This window comes from Vespula pensylvanica, chromosome 8 (assembly GCF_014466175.1).
Source record: "Vespula pensylvanica isolate Volc-1 chromosome 8, ASM1446617v1, whole genome shotgun sequence".
Lineage (NCBI taxonomy): Eukaryota > Metazoa > Arthropoda > Insecta > Hymenoptera > Vespidae > Vespula > Vespula pensylvanica.
In genome coordinates, this window is record NC_057692.1 from 77,631 (window position 1) to 90,052 (window position 12,422).

The 12,422-nt window shown below is 42.3% G+C and overlaps 3 protein-coding genes across 4 annotated transcripts in view; 2 read left to right on the forward strand and 1 right to left on the reverse strand.

Moving 5' to 3' along the window:
• Positions 1-8: 8 nt before the first annotated feature.
• On the forward strand, positions 9-735 carry LOC122631198. Its single transcript, XM_043816591.1, has 3 exons — positions 9-312; positions 401-466; positions 537-735. Exons 1-3 carry the CDS (start codon positions 247-249, stop codon positions 705-707), a joined length of 303 nt encoding a protein of 100 aa, XP_043672526.1. The 5' UTR covers positions 9-246; the 3' UTR covers positions 708-735.
• A 68-nt stretch (positions 736-803) lies between these two features.
• LOC122631197 lies at positions 804-1,602 on the forward strand. The gene is made up of 3 exons (XM_043816590.1): positions 804-941; positions 1,043-1,201; positions 1,306-1,602. The coding sequence occupies exons 1-3, from the start codon at positions 852-854 to the stop codon at positions 1,510-1,512; spliced, it is 456 nt and encodes a 151-aa protein (XP_043672525.1). The 5' UTR covers positions 804-851; the 3' UTR covers positions 1,513-1,602.
• A 2,812-nt stretch (positions 1,603-4,414) lies between these two features.
• Positions 4,415-12,422, reverse strand: part of LOC122631195 (nephrin) — a 73,232-nt gene continuing 65,224 nt past the window's right edge. The window contains exons 6-14 of one of the 2 annotated variants that reach the window (XM_043816583.1): positions 11,763-11,914; positions 9,628-9,772; positions 9,303-9,433; positions 8,836-8,995; positions 7,814-8,107; positions 6,567-6,875; positions 6,037-6,363; positions 5,717-5,907; positions 4,415-5,603 (exon numbers count right to left, since the gene is read on the reverse strand). In XM_043816583.1, the coding sequence (XP_043672518.1) occupies positions 5,334-5,603; positions 5,717-5,907; positions 6,037-6,363; positions 6,567-6,875; positions 7,814-8,107; positions 8,836-8,995; positions 9,303-9,433; positions 9,628-9,772; positions 11,763-11,914 (1,979 nt within the window). In that variant the 3' untranslated portion in view covers positions 4,415-5,333. Of the gene's footprint in view, positions 5,604-5,716; positions 5,908-6,036; positions 6,380-6,566; positions 6,876-7,813; positions 8,108-8,835; positions 8,996-9,302; positions 9,434-9,627; positions 9,773-11,762; positions 11,915-12,422 lie in introns of those variants that run through there. The other variant, XM_043816584.1, reaches the window with a different exon arrangement.

Below are 12,422 nucleotides of genomic sequence, written 5' to 3' on the forward strand. Positions count from 1 at the left end.
TACGTCCATGGCGTATTGTTGTGCCACGTGCCATCGTTTCGCAAAGATATTACCATTATTATTTTCTCACATCCATATAGCATCCTGATTGAGCAAGGAAAGGATTACGCGCAATTAAGAGGTTTATTCGAACTTTTATTCAAATGTGCAGTGTGAATTTGCACATTTCATCGTCGTCGCCAGACGATAACTTTTTGTTTTCAGTATATAACACATACGTCATTGCATTTTGGAAGAATAGTTAAAATGGCAGAGACAACGAGAAAAAGTATATTGGATGTGGTGGAAAAAAATTTAAAGATTATTAACTACGTAAATATGATTATATATTGTTCACTTTATCTTCGTCCTTTCCACGTTTACAAAATAATATGATAACGCACGATTATGTGATTTTCAGAGTACATACGTAACACGAATCTCGTATTTTGGAGAATATTTTCACAGTTCGGAAGAATTGCAAGAGGTTGGCCCGATACATCAGTCATAATGGCCGTTAAACTTTGGAGAACGTTTTTACATTGTATTTCCTACAGGTAATGAAAAAGATCGTCAAAGCACTGCACGTGGATTCGAATGAAAATCTCGTGACCGGTTTGTTACTCGTTTATCCAAAATTTTACATACATCTCTTGGAGGTACGTTTTCACGTGATTGTATCGAACAAAAGGAAAAATAGTAATAAGCCCTTAATCGCAATAAGTTAAGATCATTAAAAAGAATTTTGAGAAAGGAGATGAGAGTTGAAATGAGGAGCGGGAGGGGGAGGAGAGAACACAAGGATGCGCCCTGATTCCGACTAACTTAATTCGATAAGTTTGTATAAATAGGCCCCGGAAGACGTAATTTACATGCATTTCAAAGACATCTGTGAGAATAAGATAAGAGAAGAAAAATTTGGGAAGACTATTGTTTTACCGACGTATCACCACGTTTACCACGTGAGTTACGAACGTAAAAGGCAAGACGCATAGCGTTGTTACATCTTCGTGTTTTCTTCTTCTTTTTTTTTTCCTTTTTTTTCTTCCATCTATTTTCGTAGAGATTTTTCATCGATTGGTTTCACGTGTACACGCTGGCACCTAGCTTATTGGAAAAGATAGAAAAGCAAACGCTGGAGGATATTAAAAGACAAATTTCAAATTGCTGTATGAAATTATATCATCTGTGCAACTATATTTCAAGAGTAATGCACGATGACGTGAGTAAAGATCGACGTTATACGTAGATATACGTGTTTGTATCTATATGTAAACAAAAAAAAAAAAAAAAAGCGATAATACCTACGTTCATCTTCTTTGATAGGCGAACGACGTTGTAGAAATTTTATTTAATTTGAACGAGAAAGTACCTCAATATCTTCCCGAAAGTACCGTATTGGAATTTTTGTTAAACGCAAAGTCAAGCGTATTGAAGACCGTCGAGAATTATTTACGTATTTACAGAGACGTACCATTCATAGAATTTTACGATGGTAATCGAATTTACATTAATTTCCATCTTTTATTCTAGTTTTACATTATTCCACGCGAAGAAGCGCGATTCGGACCAAAGGGTTTGACAGATTCCGGCCTTGAATAAAAACGATTATTTATTAGAGAATATTTACAATATCAAAAAAACGATTTTTGTTTTGTTTCGTTTTTTTTTTCCTTTCTTTCTTGTTTGTTTTTTTTTTGTTTCTCTTTTTTTTTATGAGGATACACAAAGTAGGTATTGGATGGTATACTAAACTAACAATAAGTACATATACATACAAATTTCAGTGTTTCTGGCAAAAAGCAGCCCCGGTCAAGCAGTACGGTTCGAGCAGTCGGTGCTCCGACGATATTCTTATTCTAACGAATCTTTTCATATCTTATATCGAATTAATCCATGAATCGTATAGTAGTGCGACAAATATGATCGTGCCTAGCGCTTGTGGTCGGCACTACGTCGTTCGCGATAGAAAAAAACGCACTTGGACTCGCGTCTCGACACGTTCTAGCTAACGTACGTTGACTGTGGATAAAGTTACGCGATGCTTATCCTCCGTTGTTTATTTTTTTGTTTCGGTTTTTTTGTTCTTTTTTGTTTTTTTTTCTTTCTTCTTCTTTTTTTTTTTTTTTTACTTTTCTTTGTTTAATACTTCGGTATCAGCAAAAATGTCTGAGAGAATAAGTACTACCTGTTTATATCTCGCGACGGAAGAAAGTCTGGGTTGTGTTTTACGAGCGGATACACGATACCTCGTAAATTTTTCGCTCTTGCTAAGAGCGTAAATATACAATACGTATACGTATTTTCTCTTTATACCGTTAAGCATGTAAATTATTTTCCTAGGAAGTCTGAACATTTTCCAAGGTATTGTATTTCCAGCAAGTACAATCGTACGTCTGCGATGCCGCGACACTGGCTCCTATCCGAAACGAAACTTTCATACATATCGCGCATACTTATGCGTTGCGATGTCTCTTTCAGAAGTGCTGACGCAACTTGCAAATTTGTAATTTATACAACTGATGTAATTATCGTTTCTTTTGACGTATTAGTAGTAGAGGATCTAATGAACGAGACTCGCACGGATAATGGTGCCTTACGTTTTCACTTTGAAACTACGCGTTGCGCTCGCCTTTAAATAATTTCATTGTGTTACGCTAGATGTCAATTTCAAGCGGTATATCCTAACTTAGTTGTACATTCGGAACTTTGGCCTCGTCGCTGATCTCGCATATACGGTATAGACGCGCGCGTGTTAGTCGGCCAAATTCTATACGCAAGACTTCTTTGCAATTCCGATAGGCATTAGTTTGCCTTCGTAGATGTATCATCATCGTAGTAGATATGCATCGAATGGCAAAAGCCTCGAAGAAACGCGTTTATCGAAATTGATACGATGATTTTGCAGATACGATTTGGCCACCTCCGTCGGATAATATGCCTCGTTACGCGTCGGAGAAATGCGTCGATCAAGAAAAAGACGAAGATCCAATAAGGAAGAAAACGTCGTAGACTTGCGACGATTAAAACGAAACGTTGAATTTGACGAGATCATGGAACGTGTTTTATTTTCTTATGTTAGTTTTCACGACGTGAAACGTAAGTAGACTTTCCTAACCTTGCGAGATGTGTCAACGTTTATGGGTTAAAAATAAACGATCAGAGTTTTCATCGTATCGTCAACATTTACGATTGATCTCGAACATGCGCGACGAACGAAGTCGTCGTCCTTTTCTTTGGTGCGTATCTCTGTTTTCTTTAATTTCGTGTAAAACTTCTTACAAGGATAAATTACGCATTTTCCAATTTATCAATCACTAACGTACATATTTCGACGGTACATTCGATCATGTACCAACATCAATTCCATCAATGGCAATAATAATTAACAATTCATTTGGTAAACGTTATAGTCGGATTTCTCAGAGATATAACTTAACGTCTAGCGATCGAAAGAACACATTTACGTAGAAGTTTAGAGAAACGTTCGGTTTCGACGTTATTTTACTAACAAATGACTCGCGGATAGGCCACTTTCTCAGCTACGTGCCTAAACGCCAAATAACCTTTCCCAAGTACTCGGACCTTTCAGGTTTTTATTTCTCTATTCTCTATTCTTTTTTCCTTTCCTTTCCTCCTTTCTTCCCCCTTTCCTCTGCTTTACGCGTTTCTCATCTACATCGAAAAGTGGGTATTTACAAGAGGAAGCGAAATATCATCCACTTTCGATGCGTCCCCTTGGCCTTAAATCGCGGATAATGGAGATCGATTTGGTTCCTTTCTACGTTAGAACATAGGTACCGTCGTCGTATCGCCGGCGCCGGTAACGAAATCGATAATCGACGAAAGCCATACACTCGCACATTTTGCTCTTTTATACAAATTTGCGATCTACAGGAAGGAACCACGGTTGAAACGCGGCTGAAACGTGGTAGCCCTCCTCGCTGCGTGGCGCAGAGGAATATTCGCACGGGCATTCATCCTTATAACGATTAACGATACGTTCACGTATGATACAAGGGAGAGATAACGAGAAATGACCTCCGGTGATACATTAGATTTCCAACAAGATTTTCTTAAGCATCGAAACAGGCAGTAATTTGTAGGACTATCGCAATTACGTACCACGAGTGACAGACTTAACTTAAGTAAATCGGCATTCATCTAATCGTAAGAGTAAAGATAAAGATTCATTCTTCTTTTTTCCCCTCTTTAAAAACAACGCTCGTATTTGTGTCGTTAGTACGATTACTCGCAAAAGGGAGGAAACGTTATCTTCTCTTCAAGACACTATTATACAGATAGTTAACGTTACAATAAAATCCAGAATATTGTAGACCGAAAGAAATCAGGGGACTTGCTTTGACTTTTTTCGTCGTCGTTCGTTTTCTGCTTCTCTACTTTTTCTTTCTTCCTTTTTTTTCTTTTCTTTTTTCTTTTTTCTTTTTTTTTTTTTTTCTTTTTGGTTCGAACGCCACATTCCTTTATAGTCTCTCTTCGAACGTTTTGTTCGGTTTTCGTGATGGAAAACCAAACGATATGTTTCTATCGCGTTCCCTCGCTTTCAAACCCCCTTTTCCAGCAGTCTACGTTTTTAACTTACGCCGGCTCCGACACGCCGCGACGTGTGATCGATTTTTCACACAGTATCGCACCAACGAATTAACCCTTTTCAGTATACGTTATTCTGGTTGCACGATTGATTTTTGAATTTCGTCTACGTATTTTTACTTACATCGACTAGACAAATTGTACAGTGTGTACCGTAGTAAAAGTTGAATAAACTTTATGCTATTGATTTGTATAAAATATCTTCCATGTTCCAAAGGTATGTACAGTACATAAATTACGCGACGCTGCGTATGTGTTTCTTTGTGTATTCTCAAGTGTATGCATGGAGCACGTGCGTGTGTCTGTATATATACACTTTCTCGTTCAACTGTACATATGTATATTTATATATGTACAAACACACGCAGGCACGTGTATGTGTAGGCATTCGTACTAAATGTCACGCGTTCGTACACACACCTTTCTCTCTCTCTCTCTCCCTCTCTCTTTCTCTCGATTCACGTGCATACACATTTATCGACGCAGTATCAATTTCAAAGTCTTCCTTTAATATAAAAAGGGCACTTGATTCAACATAAGTTCGTAAAGAAGTGGCGATTTCATTTACGGGGTAGGAAATAAATTCGTTAAAGTAAAAGAGGCTTGTGTTGTTGAACTCACATACGACGTGCGTCACATACGCTTCTCTCCTCTCTCTCTCTCGTACTTCTTTCGCGAGCGACAAGATAATTAACAACGAATCTTTCTTTTTTCTAATACATGGTGTACTTCTCGAGGCAGCGTCACACCGAGCTTTCTCTCTTGGCCATCACAACGGGCGTAGTCACGGTCGCCTCTTTTTGCGATTGGACGCAGCATTGAGCAGGAACTCTCGTTTCGATGTCCTTCGACAAGAGCGTGCATGTACTTGGACAGGTTCTACCGACGACTCCTAATCCTGCGTACAACATCGGTGGACTCATCGTCATAGATTGAACGCTCTGAGTCGGCCAGTGCTGTCTCGGTAGCGTGCACACTCCGTCGTCGTACACGCTTCCGATGATGGGCTGAAACTGAAGGATTTTTTATTTCTCTCTCTCCCCCCCTCTCTCTCTCTCTCTCTCTCTCTCTTTCTCTCTCCCCTTCTCCGGCTCTCAAGGGAAAGAGAAAACGGCGTTTTTCTTACACTTTTGTGCTTGGTAGATAAATTTGAAAATTCGTGCAGGGGCATCCCGTTGCGAATGGTGCAGTAGCCAACGTAGCTACCGTGGCCGGTTAAAGAAGTGATGGTCGAGTGTTCCAAGAGACTTCTCGACGGAGAAGTTTCTATCGTCGATACCAGTCGTCTTTTTCTCAGATATTCCGAGGGCTCGTCTCCTGAGAGAAAAAAAAATTGCACGAGCGGATAATAACGATTGATATTCGAGAAGGGAGAAATTTTCTTCGATCGTTTCATCGCAAATACGTAGATGCACGCAAATACATAGATGCATATACTATACGAACCGGTGATTTGCTGAGGTATGATGTCCGGATTCTTCTCGTCGCTCTCGCTCAGATCACCGCTGGTGTCCAATTTCCTGAACGGACTACCTGGATGCTTTTCGTCGTTAAGAAGGCTGCTACCTTCGCGAAACCTCAATTCACGCTGTATCGGCACGGGTTTCGTTTGCTTCCCATGTTCCTCTATTTGCGACTTGCCACGTTCCTCGACGTTGGTGTGTTGGATCCTCAAAACGACCATGACTATTACCGCGACGATTATCAAGGCCGTTACCACGCCGATCATGACACTGAACATCGGCGTTAATCTAACGTTTTGCCGTGGCCTTTCTGAAAGAGCCAACGATTGATCTTACTATCGCATTTTCCGTCCTATCCGTCTAATTCGTCCTGCGTGCGGAGAAAAGGAAGAAGAGTTCGATCGATTGCTTTCGCAGCTTTTTGTCCGTATGCTTCAACTTTCATACTTTTCCTCCTTTTCTCGCGATTAATTCGGAAAAAAAGATCGTTGTGAAAAAAGATTACGCGTTTACCTGACTCGGATGTTAATTGTTTTTCAGGGAGCCTCAAAGTTCCTGCCTGCACGACCATTGCCTCGCTGCGTCCTTTATCGTTGTACGCGTAAATGCACGCCTGATAAAGAGCACCGGACTCGAGTTGAGCGACGCTGAAACGCGGCACCGGCGATGTTAAATTTGCACGCAATTCCTGGCTGTTGCTCTCCCTCACCTCGAGAAGAAAGGATTGCGGTAAGCCGCCGTTGAAACCCTCGGTGCATCGCACCGAAAACGAGTTGGTCGATGTGTTCGAGGTAGTACAATTGTGTACCATATCCGGGCGACCTGTCAGACGGGGATAGGGAGGAAAGAGATAGTTACGCTAAATCAAGTTCCTCTCAATCTCCAAATTCGTTCGATTCGTTCGACGTCTTTTTTATCCTTCTTTCTTTCTTTCTTTTTTTTTTTTTTTTTTTTACCCGGATAAAACGAAAAGTTTATATATAAAGTACGTTTGGATGGAACCGTGCGATCGATGATCCTTTAGAAAGGAGCGCAATATCTTAGGTGGCTTAACGAAGCCGACAAAAGGAATGCAAATGCCCATTGTTCCTCCGTAGGGGTACCTCTATAGGGTACCTCTTTCGCGCTATTTTTCCAAGCTTACCTCTTGAAAATATAGCCGCGGTAAGGGGAAAGGTAGGACGTGTCGCGTGGCCGAGAGAGGGAAAATATTTTCTCTTTTCTTGTCTTCTTTTTCTTTTTTTTTCTCTTTTTCTTTTTCTTTCTTTTTTTTTTTTTGTTCTTTCCTTTCTTCTTTTTTTCTTTTTCCAAAGAATATCCTCACGGCGTGGCGCGACGCGCCGGAAGCACGGTTGTTCGAGATAACAAAAACGAGAGAGAATACTTTCGTTCTCCGTGAAAAATCGCGCGCGATGAATTTTTGCGACTCCAAGTCCACTAGGGCTTTTATCTTTAGCGGAAAAATGATGATAGCGATTTAGTTTGATTTTCAAGGAGCTCGCAGCGCGACTCGGAAAGATTCGCCGGGACGAAAAAAAATACATCATCTCTCAAGTTCGACAAGCGGACATGGATTTATCATACGTACATATACCCTATCTTCGAAAACTTTGAGTCGACTCGAAGGTCGGCACGACAAAAGGAAAACTGCCGGATATTACCTTTGTGCTCGGTGTTCGGCAATGCCAACGGCGACATCCGATATTCGATTATCGAGGTCTTTCGATTTTCGTGATCGTTGCTGCATAAGGATAACTCACCGGCGGGTATAATGTGATAGACGCAAGGCACTTGTTGATGCCCTATACGATTCGTGGCCCAACATAGCAACGTTCCGTAATCCAATTCCGTCATCGGCGTGTACGAAACGATCGAGGATGTGCCTGCTCTGGCGATATGACCCGCGGCAACGTCGATACTCTCCGCAGAATTGTTGAACGTCCACCGGAACTGCACTTCCGTGGGATTCGCTTCCACTTGACAGGATATGTTGGCCTTTTCTTGTTTAGCCACGCCGTGGAACTTTGTTTGGTTCGGCTTGCAAGTTGGCGCGACTGCAAAAATACGTGAATGGACGATAGAGACGACGGAGACCGATTTGTGAGTCGAGTCGCTAAATCCGAATTACCGCGGGAAAATAATGCGAATAGATTTTACCAAAATTATGTGCTAACGTACGCCATTAATAATTTAATAAGCAAAATTGATAGGGCGGAATTTCAATATCCTTGTCGACGCCGTCATATCCTTTCGCGTACGCTTTTATAGGAGGATTTAATAATAATTCAAACCAAATAAGCGGACATGTTTGTTATAAATTTATAACGGTTGGATACGTACTTATGTAGGTATACGTATTATATATTGGCAGGATTATTAAACCGTGGGATTTCATTTTCATATTTATAATCGATGGAAAGTCGAAAGATTAATGACGATCGAGGCGACGCGACGGTTCGCTTTCCGGTCAAATTCCCTTCGAAATCAGCGTTGTCGCCGGTATGCATCGATTATACGACGTAACGCGGTTGTCGCGTTCCACGGGAATGAGGATTTCATGGAAATAATTTTCCGCGGTGCTTCTTCTTCTTCTCGCGCGAAAGATAATAACGTACGCGTGTGTACGTAAATATGCCACCGACCCGACGCGGCCCCGACGCGGCCCCGAAGCGCAGACCCGACGCGCAACTCATACGCGGAATCGCGGCACTCGTCCGGACTCGCGCGTATTATCCTACGTAGCTCGTAGAATTAACGTCGTTCGCGCAGATGCGATACTCACACATGACGTTCAAATAAAAGGGCGAGCTCTCCCCGTCGCCCTCGACGTTGTATCCCACGCACGTGTAATTGCCAGCGCTCTTACGGTCCACTCCTTGGAGCACCAAACTCTGGTTACTGATTATAATGCCTTGCGTGACGTTGTGATAAAGTGCCTTGCCCTACGGAAGAATTTGACGATTTTTAATTGGCACGGGGAAACGAGGAAACAACATCTTCCTATTCGCTCAACGCTCGGAATCGTCGCGAGATCGAATGCGCGCCTACGTAATCGTTTTTACCTCCTCGAAGCAAGGATATATCGTCGCTACGCCGAGGCGAAATTTATTGAAAAAAAACTTGTCGAACCGACTCGAGAAGATTCCTTCTAAAGATCATGTTCGGAGATATTTCTCTCTCTCTTTTCTAGCTTTTTCATTATCAACGAGACGAATCGAGGAAGAGAAATCGTAAGAAAAAATGTCTTACCTGATGACGCCACTCGACTTTGGTAACCGGCGGCTCGGCTTGTATCAAACAATCAAAGTAGACGTCCATACCTTCTCGAATCGTGCTAGGGTCCAAGGACGTTCCCAGTTGTATTTTCGTCTCCGGCGTGTCTGTAAATACGGTCGATCGACGAGCGAACGCTTGAGTATCGTTTACGGGAAAGAGGTGGTGCGGTTCTAACGACCGAAAAGGAAAGAGAAGAGAGAAAAGAAAATGTTCGCGCGCAAATTCGTCCATTCGTCGGAGACGAACGTCGTTTCAACTTTCCTTCGGGCAAGATAAAATGCGTCGTTAATACTCTTACATTGTATCTCGAGTATCCAGTCGTCCTCTATCGGCGCGCTTCCCGTGATCGAATTTTCAGCTCGGCATGACAAGTGTCTACCGGCATCTGCTTTGGTCGCCATAAAAGATAAGACGCTGCTGGTCGTGTTCCCATCGCTCGAAGTCTGTAACAACGTCGCCCACAACTTTTATTCGTTTTCTCTTTTTTTTCTTCTTCTTCTTTTTTATTTTTTTTTTTTTTTTTCTTATATTTGCTCTCTTTCTCTCTCTTCTTATCTCCTTACTTTATCTTACATTTTTCCACTATATGAATTATACATACGTCGAAAGCTTATCTATCATCGGAAAGAGGGGAAGAACGCTCGAACTCGAGTCAAAATCCTCGATCGATCTGTACTTTTTCTTATTATCGATGCGAGAAAGGGGGGGAGTGGGGGAGGGGAGGAAGAAAAGACGCTGAATCTTTTTCAGCCAATTTCATTGTGGCGGAAGTGCATTTTTCCGCTCCGATCGTCGCGTCTCAGCCGAATCGATAGCAAGTCGCAAGCTGCTCTGATAACACGAAGGACTACGTCGCATCGAGACGTGGCAAGGACGCGAAAGGGATTACGAGTGATGGATGGAAGGAAGTCGTTTCAGAAGCTCTTATTTTTCCCTCGCGTATATCTCTCGCCGACGAATTTTCGATCGAACTAAACTACGACTACCTACTACGTATGCTCATTTCTGCATCCTCTTATTTCGGTCTTCTTTCTTATACGGCCTGAGAGATCGCGGAAGGAAAGAATTTTTGTTGTGCTTCCGATCCATGGAGTTGCGTATCTTTTTCTTTCTTTTCTCCTCTTCTTCTTTTCTATTTTCTTTTTTTCTTTTTTAATCCGATAAGACGACGATGTAAATATTTGAAACGTCGTACGGACAAGGAAAGATGCAGCGACTCGTGGAAAAAGGGAGAGAATTACCAAAAGAAAATATTGTTTCAGACTCGATACACTTGGTTCCGTAGCACTTTGTTTTGTTGCTTATATAAGAAACTTAAACAAAAGGGGATGTGTGCGTGTGCGTGTGCGCGTGTGTGTGTGTGTGTGTGTGTATATATATATAGAGAGAGAGAGAGAGAATATAGAGTAAGGGACCGATAGAGCGTGAGGGGTGCAAGTGGGAAACGGCCGAGAGAAATACGAGCGGCAAACTATAATCTATTGGAGAACGCAGCGAGGGTAGGACTCGTTTTTCTTCCTCTTCTTCTCCTTCTTCAACGTGCAAAGTTGAACGGTGAGTCTTCCGTTTTCTTTACCGTGGCGTATTCGATGAAATCGAGTCGTCGAATCGGAAAGAATAAGTATTTTTTTGTGCGCTGATTGCACTCGCAATTGCGACTAATCATTCGTAAACACGGAGTAATTCGTGGCGGCGTATCAATTAATTAAAAGCAACACCGGCAAGCCGACTGTCACGCATCAATTTAGCTTAATTACGTGCTCGCTAGGACGGTATCCATGGGTTGGCACGTCCGCGCACGAGCGAGCTAGTTGTTGCAAGGTTAAAGGGAGAAGGATGCGAACGGCGTGGCGCGGCGTTATCGCGTCAGTGGCTTACTTTGATTTAAATTACCTCGGGCTCTTAACGACGCTTTTACCGGCGGCTTAAGCCGCGGCACGAGCTCATGATAACGATATCTCACACGCCATTTCGACGAATACACGCCAAGTTAATGCGCGCGAGCACGAGCTACCTTCGGGATACGTACACACGGCTGGCTCTGTTTTACGGCTCGTGTACGAGGCGTGTACGAGGCGTGTACGAGGCGTGTAAGGAACGCCAAAGAAAAGAACGCCGGAGAGTCACAAAATTACGAATTATCTCGAGTCTCTACGCTTCGATCGTACAAATCGAATCTCGAAAGCATTTTCCGTCACGTCTTTTCGCGCTACTACTCCCGCGAAAAAGGAGCCAATAATCCGATTCTTGGGGATGCCAGAGTACTCTTAACGAATTTCTTTCTTCCTATACTTTCGTGCCGGTCCGACGTAGCGGCGTTCTGCCTCTTTCCCTGTTATCTCCTAAAACTATTTCGTCGATTTTTAAGTTCGAGCTCCGATTCGAGTCAGTAGCGAGAACGAGCTATTGGAATTATGGTTTCCGTTTCCTCACCGTTTCCTTGGAATCCACTAAACGTTGACCGTTCCTCCACCAGGTCACGATCGCCGGTGGTCGCGAACCGGAAGTTCTGCAGACGAGCTCGTACCTTTTGCCGGCCGATAGAGGTTGATTAGCATCCCTTATCTTCACTTCCAGCGGGCTGACTGAAACAGTTGTCAATTTTATTCCTCTCTCTCGTTTTTTTCTTTCTTTCTTTAAAACGTAACATCGCGCTCGAGTCTTTGTACCTTTTACCGAGAACGCGTAGGCCTTGATAAACCTACCTTTTCATTTTTTCCCTGCCGAGTCTAGATGTGGCAATAAATTTCTATAATTGCGATGAAAAGATAAATTCTATCTCGTATACCGGAGAACCATGTAATTAAAACATTTTATACGATACCTTAACGCGATAAAATATATCGTGCCGGAAAATAAAGCTGCGGTATAATGCGATCGTTTGTATTTTGCAATAAACAGAGCGGATGGAATATGGTCCATGATAAGCGTCCATGATATTGAATCTCTCGATGTGAACGTATTTAAATAGCGAGGAGGTCGAATATTTTTCCAATTAGAAATGATTTCCCGTAAAAGATGTCAGAGCATTTGTAGATATTCGTAATTTCGTTACGCGTCTTGGTACGCGCTGCGTTGGAGAAGTTATCAGGT